The sequence below is a fragment of the Bos javanicus genome, chromosome X, assembly GCF_032452875.1.
Source record: "Bos javanicus breed banteng chromosome X, ARS-OSU_banteng_1.0, whole genome shotgun sequence".
Taxonomy (NCBI): domain Eukaryota; kingdom Metazoa; phylum Chordata; class Mammalia; order Artiodactyla; family Bovidae; genus Bos; species Bos javanicus.
The window spans coordinates 77378602-77385410 of NC_083897.1; the positions used below are offsets into that span (position 1 = coordinate 77378602).

A 6809-nucleotide genomic window follows, 5' to 3' on the forward strand; every position below is an offset into this window, starting at 1 on the left:
ACTAGTACAGTCATTATGGTGAACAGTGTGGAGATTCCTTAAAAAACTGGAAATAGAACTGCCATATGACCCAGCAATCCCACTGTTGGGCATACACATTGGGGAAACCAGAATTAAAAGAGACATGTGTACCCCAATGTTCATTGCAACACTATTTACAATAGCTAGGACATGGACGCAACCTAGATGTCCATCGGTAGACAAATAGATAAGGAAGTTGTGGTACATATAATGGAATATTACTCAGCTATAAAAAAGAATGCATTTGAGTTAGTTCTAATGAGGTGGATGAAACTGAAGCCTATTATACAAAGTGAAGTCAGAAAGAGAAACACCAATACAGTATATTAGCGCACATATATGGAATTTAGAAAAACAGTAATGACGAGCCTATATGCGAGACAGCAAAAGAGACACAGATGTAAAGAACAGACTTTTGAACTCTGGGAGAAGGCGAGGGTGGGATGATTTGAGAGAACAGCATTGAAACATGTATATTACCATATGTAAAATAGACGACCAGTCCAAGTTTGATGCATGAAGCAGGGCACTCAAAGCCAGTGCTCTGGGACAACCCAGAGGGATAGAGTGGGAGGTGGGAGGGGTGTTCAGGATAGGGGGACACATGTGCACCCATGGCTGATTCATGCCAATGTATGGCAAAAACCACCACAATACTGTAATTAGCCTCCAATTAGAATAAATTAATTTAAAAAAATCAAATGGTTAGCACAAAGTATTCTGTGTTCTTACTTCCCTTCTTCTTACCACGTTTTATAACCTAGTTTATAGACAGATGCCTCTTGTTTTAAAGCAATGTGACTTTCAACAGTATGTTTCATATTCTCTGTAAAGTCAAAGAGAAAGTTTAATAAAGTAAAGCATGTTCTTAATCTCAAAAAGTCCACCTACTATGTTATATTAACACTCTACCTTTTTAAAAATATATTCTATAAAATGAAAACTTTAACAGATGTTTAAAAAGCTTTTAAGAACTGGCCCAAGAGAATTCGTGGAGAAACCTATTTGCTTTGTGCACAATTGTTTCTGCTGGCTGCGTGCATCTTTAGTGTAGCTCTTACCTAAGGGATAGCTCATTCATTTTAACTTTTGTCTTCTGTGTCCACTGAGGGGAAAAAAGTCTCATTCACCCTCCTCTGCTCTGGTATATCTTTTCTTGAATGATCATGCTGTGGTTAGACTTTTAAGAGTATTTACTGTATGCATATAAACACTGCAGCTTCCTCTAAGTAGTTTTAGCAAACAAAGTCAGTATGTCTATGGGGACATGCACAAATCTCTACATTTCTAAAGATAACTAAAAACATGCACTCTTAAAAGTCATTAGATGAGAAGGAACTTCCCCCCATCCATACAAAATCACTTGGTCTATTTTTGAAGTCTGACAAAATACCATTTAGAAATATGTTCATTTTGTATTTAATGTATACATGCTATTGTCCATAGTACTATAAAAGGAAAGCCCTCTACTAAGCTTTGTATTTCATTATTAATTTCTGCTGTATTTCAGGTAACAACGTGGTTACAAGAGAAAAGCAGGTACTAAAGCAGGTCTAGTCTCTTGCTCCTCGAATGTGAACTGCAGTGTTTCCCTGTCTGACAGATTCAGGCTGCTGCTATTATCCCTGTAGAGTATTTATCAAATCTTTTGAGAAATATAGCAAATAAAATCAGAAAGCTACTCAAACAGCAACAGTCAATTTCATGTAAGAATTTCTAATCCAAAACCATGTGCAACTTTACAGGTTTGAATGAACTTCACTACAGGAAGTAGTGAGAAGCCCTGAGAAATAAACATAAATCATTATATATAAGACATGACAAAGATTATGCACCAAAAAAATCGTGTCAAATAATTCTCAATATCTTTTAAAAGTCAGTCACAGATATATAGTCATAAGAACCAAAAGAAATTTATTTACAAAATTCCTTACTTGACTGGTGGTGTGAACCAACAAACCATCAACTAAGACCCCACCAATGGTCTTCAAGCCAGTTCACACAAGAGAACAACCACTGTAGTTTCTGATAATTAGGCCAGAAAGATGTCCTTTTGCAGGTCCTTCCACTAAAAAAGGAGATATTAATACATTTGACCATAGGGACCTATGCAAGTAGCAACATGATACTTGCAGACTCACTTGAATCATAGCTTCTAGAGTACTGTTCCCTAACTACCTCACATAGTTGTTTCACTACTTTTGCTGATTTCTTTGCAGGCTTCTTTCTCTTTTTCTTCTCTTTCGTTGGTTTTCTCTTTTTCTCCTTCTCTGTTGGCTCCTTTTTCTTCTTCTCCTCTGCTGTTGGCTCCTTTGTCTCCTCCATTGCTGGCTTCTTTCTCTTCTTTTTCCTTAATACCAGTATAAACTGCTTTGTTATAACCTTCTCGATTCCGAGCAATTTCAATGGCAAAAAATTGTATCCTGGGTGCTGAAAGGTGAATAGAATTGATTATTGTCCTAGTCTTAGCTAATTTTCTAAACCTAGTGGAAACTGACAAAGTTGAACTAACATACAAAGCATTCAAGTAGTCATAAGATTCAGAGATGTGGAATTCTAATCCTATACTAAATGAAGCTGAAAATACTTAATCTATCTCCAGTTACTCAAGATACAGTAATATGATCTTTAAAGTTATAACAAAATGATTCCCAAACCATCCATGTCATTGATTCATCAGTAAAACCAGACCCCTCACTCTCCTTATTCAGAAACAATCCCAGAGGCAAGAAACTCACCAAAGATGGTGTTTTCTTCAGTGTAGCCCTGCGAACAGTTCAGTCGCAGCAAAGTACCATAGTTGAAGTCTTCCACAATCCCATCAAACTTCAAGCAGAATGGCCTCCACTTCTATAAAGGCAAAAAAGATATCTTAGCTAAAAATGCAGGAGGCTGGTGAAGTCAGGCCAGGAGAGGGGCTTCCATTTCCCCAGTAAGGAAAATAACCACAGTGAAAGAGACTAGAATTGAGCTGATTGCTAGTTTCACTAGCTATGAGTTTCTGTGCTATCTTTGGCATCTTTAAGCTGGCATTTTCCAACATGAGCAATATTTAAATCTGATAAAATACTTAAATCCTTGTCTAAAGAAGAGAATTAAATTTTAATTTCTTAAGTATATTCTCTGTTTTAAGTTATTGGCTAGTTCAGCCCAAAATGGTTACTCATTCCCACTGAAGCACAAATAAGACAAAGAAGGCAGGAATTAGGCCCAAAGTCACAAAGTTAAATTTTAAGAAAGAAGTCCATTCAACAAAGGCAGTTTTCCAAAGATCAGTAACAGCCTGCTTAGAGTTAAAAGTTTTCATTCTTCATAAGCCAAGAGTCTACTCTCAAGGAAAACCATTTCCTAAGTATAAGCATTTTAGTGCTCTGTAAAAGTAGAAGATAATCAAGTAAGCAATGCAAAACACAAGTTTTCCAGTTATCCACAGCTTGTGATATGATCTTAAATCCAGAGGACTCAAACACCTCTCTGTACTCTATTTGCCAATCTTCTATCTAAGCCTTCTGGTTAAACTACTCACATAAAAAAAATTCATTCCTTCTCCTCTGAAAGAGCTAGGTGTGTAGTGACAAAAGGTCCACACCAAAGTGGAAAAAAACCCATATTCAGTGAACATGAAAAATCCATAAACCAGAAAAACATTCATTTAATAACGTATTAGTTTATTAAACTACATAAAAGCCCTGCTTCTTTACATATTTGCCTTAAAACAACCCACCCCCAAGTCTAAAGGTATAAAAATGTATTCATGATCAATAATTGTTGATCAGATGCTAGGCAATATTTAAAAGAGAGGATTCTTACCTCTTTAGCTGATTCTGATTTGAGCTCTTCTGGATCCAGTATATCTATCCTGAGATTCTTAAAATTTTCCCGAAACTCAGAATAGATTTGGTCATCCACTTTGGTGAGTTTCAGGAACTGTGGGTCAACTGATGAAATCAGCTGCCAGAGAGTAAGACAACATACAAATGCCAGTCTCTAATTCGCTATATTTCTGTCCCTTCTTCCCCCCAAATTCCTCATGGTTCTCAGGGCAGGAGAGTTCATTAGAATATATAGACAGCCTAGGTTTCAGATGAAATCATGACATAATTCTAAAGAGCCATAATATACTACAGTCCTTTCCATCAATTTAAACTACTTTGGTCCTAGTAATGCCTGGTTATTACCCTCTGTGGGTTGTTTATTAAGTCAAGAAACATTTATTTAGTGCCTACTAGGGGCCAGAAAAGCTTCCCTGGTGGCTCAGTGGTAAAGAAGTTGCCTGCAATGCAGACCATGGTTTGATCCCTGGGCTGGAAAGATCCCCTGGATCCGGAGAGCATGGCAACCCACTCCAGTACTCTTGCCTGGAGAATTCCATGGACAGAGGAGCCTGGTGGGCTATAGCCCATGGGGTCACACAGAGTCGGACCCGACTGAAGCAATTAAGCAGCAGCAGCTGCTGCAGCATGGGTCAGACATCCTTTTGCTGGTTAGCAACAGAACACTGGGCAAAGAAGCACAACTCCTTTCTGTCAAAGCAAAATTCACTTCCATACCCCTGGTTCTCTGTAGATAATATTTTAGAGTAATAAAAATTATCTCCAAAACACAAGTATTTAACTTACTGAGAATGGTGCTTAGCAGAGCATTATACACTGAAATTACATATTTAATTCTGCTTCATAAAGAACATAGACAACTCACTTTGTAGTAGATTTCAGCATGCTGCATTGCTCTCATGGCCCAAGCCATTTCAATATCAGGCTGCAAAGGAGTGAAGAACGCCAGGTCAGAACTCACCTAATCTTGCTACTAAAGAACAAATTTAAAAAGTCTGTGGATGTCTAGTTAATGTTCAAGAGGGCTACCAAGTTTGGTGTTACTATCAAGGTTAAAAACTGGACTAGTGAGTCTGGAAAATATAATAATCCTTTTGTCCTTATGACAACCAAAAGAAAACCTACACAGCCTAATAAACAAAATGAGCCACTGGCTGTCTCCCCAGCAGTTAGTGAAAGTATAGAAGACTACATAAAGCAGCAGATAAATCATCTCAGGACTGAGTTAAATCATTTTAAAACTGAAATACCACATACGCCACTAAGGACAAAGTAAGATAGCAGAAGTGAGGTTACTCTTCACATTTAAGACTAGTATGTCATAACCCATCATTTGTGTTTATCAGATAGCCAATTCCCTATCCTACAATACTTAGAAATTAATCAGTATCATGAAGCAGGCTAGATTATAAAAAGCCTTACAAAGCACCTGTTTCATTGGAATCTCTTACACCAAATAGACGAATTTATTTCATTGACTCCATAAAAAAAAAAAAAAAACTGCATTTTTACCTCCATGCCTTAGACCATGCCCTTTTCCTGACTGCCAATCCATGCCTTTGTCCATCTACACTTTGGAGATCCAGTTCAATAACCACTTCCTCAGCGGTCTTCCTCTACTGTCTGAGTCCTTAGGGTTTCTTCTTTGGCTAAACTCCTTCGGATCTTATACCCTGATCCGCCAATCTACCAGCATACATCACATTATTATTAAAGCGTTATCGTTATTTCCATGTCCGTGTGTCTTATAACTCAAAATACATCATGGGCTTTCTCCTTAGGAACTAAACCAGAGACCAGTGAACTTTACTGCACAATGGAACCACCCTGGGACCTTTAAAAAACTGATTGCTGACTCTCTCCTCCGAGATATTGTGATTTAACTAGGATGGATTGCAACCTGAACACTGGGATATTTAAAAAATTCCCAAGTAACTCTAAAGTGCGGTACAGTTTGGGAACTACCCCTATTCGCATTAGGCCTGCTTCTGGGGACCGAAAAGATTAGAATTAATTGAAAGGCGCAGTTTCTGTCAGACACAGGAAGTCTACGGAAGATAATTGGGTAGGGGGTTACAATTTGGTCGCGAGCCCTACAGACTAACCCAGGATAGCTGGGTTAGTGGAAGCTGTGGGTGAGTCATACTCACATCGTTGCCATAAGACTCGGCTGGGAGAGAAAGAGCATGTGCCACTGACACCAGTTCCCCGGAAACCTAGGAAAGGAAAAAGAGATAGGGAAGGAACGTTCGAGGTTCGACCCAGCTCGGCTTCCCCACTCACCCGACAACAGAGCAACGTCTCACCAACTCCTCAGGTCCACCGGTGGCCTCCATGTTGCAGCCCACAAAGCGTGGTCCCACTTCGAAAATGACTTTTGCCGTAGTCCTTCCTCGGTTTTCCGTTGGTTAAAAACGCAGGGCGGGCAAGAGCGACTTTCACCCGACTGCGCCTGCGCATGCGCCTGCGCCTGCGCCACACCCTCCCTCGCCTAGAGGCGATACTCCCAGGCCCCTCCTCGCTCGCCCTGCTCAGGAACAAAGGTGTGGCTTAGATGGCTGCTGGAGCACTAGGAGGTGGTTCAAATGTAAATTTCGCATCCCTGCTGCACTATCCTGCTGTTATTCAAATTTACATTCTCCATTTGTGCTTACACCCCTTTTCGTTGGGGACAGACACACTTCGCAATACCCCAATCAGCAACTAAGTTACAAAGAAGCTGCTGCTGCTGCTGCTAAGTCACTTCAGTCGTGTCCGACTCTGTGCGACCCCGTAGACGGGAGCCCACCAGACTCCCCCGTCCCTTGGATTCTCCAGGCAAGAACACTGGAGTGGGTTGCCATTTCCTTCTCTAATGCATGAAAGTGAAGAGTGAAAGTGAAGTCGCTCAGTCGTGTCCGACCCTCAACGACCCCATGGACTGCAGCCTTCCAGGCTCCTCCATCCATGGGATTT

At 40.0% G+C, this 6809-nt stretch overlaps 1 protein-coding gene across 2 annotated transcripts; it reads right to left on the reverse strand.

The window, feature by feature from the left end:
* Positions 1-1910: 1910 nt before the first annotated feature.
* Positions 1911-6326, reverse strand: PBDC1 (polysaccharide biosynthesis domain containing 1). 2 transcript variants are annotated; one of them, XM_061409670.1, is made up of 6 exons: positions 6161-6325; positions 6005-6070; positions 4720-4779; positions 3832-3972; positions 2760-2871; positions 1911-2451 (listed from the first exon to the last, which is right to left on the reverse strand). In XM_061409670.1, the coding sequence occupies exons 1-6, from the start codon at positions 6188-6190 to the stop codon at positions 2201-2203; spliced, it is 660 nt and encodes a 219-aa protein (XP_061265654.1). In that variant the 5' UTR covers positions 6191-6325; the 3' UTR covers positions 1911-2200. The 2 variants fall into 2 exon arrangements, with proteins under 2 accessions (XP_061265654.1, XP_061265655.1); XM_061409671.1 differs by lacking the exon at positions 6005-6070 and having other exon boundaries at positions 6138-6326.
* Between the last annotated feature and the right edge of the window lie 483 nt (positions 6327-6809).

What these genes read in the sequence shown, in the direction of transcription:
- PBDC1 (XM_061409670.1), bottom strand. Translation starts at nt 6,190, where the DNA reads ATGGAGGCCACCGGTGGACCTGAGGAGTTG. An exon ending in AATCAGAATCAGCTAAAGAG is followed by an intron (nt 2,872 to 3,831) that starts GTAAGAATCCTC and finishes TTGCCTTTATAG; the next exon opens with AAGTGGAGGCCATTCTGCTT. An exon ending in TGAAGAAAACACCATCTTTG is followed by an intron (nt 2,452 to 2,759) that starts GTGAGTTTCTTG and finishes TTCACCTTTCAG; the next exon opens with CACCCAGGATACAATTTTTT.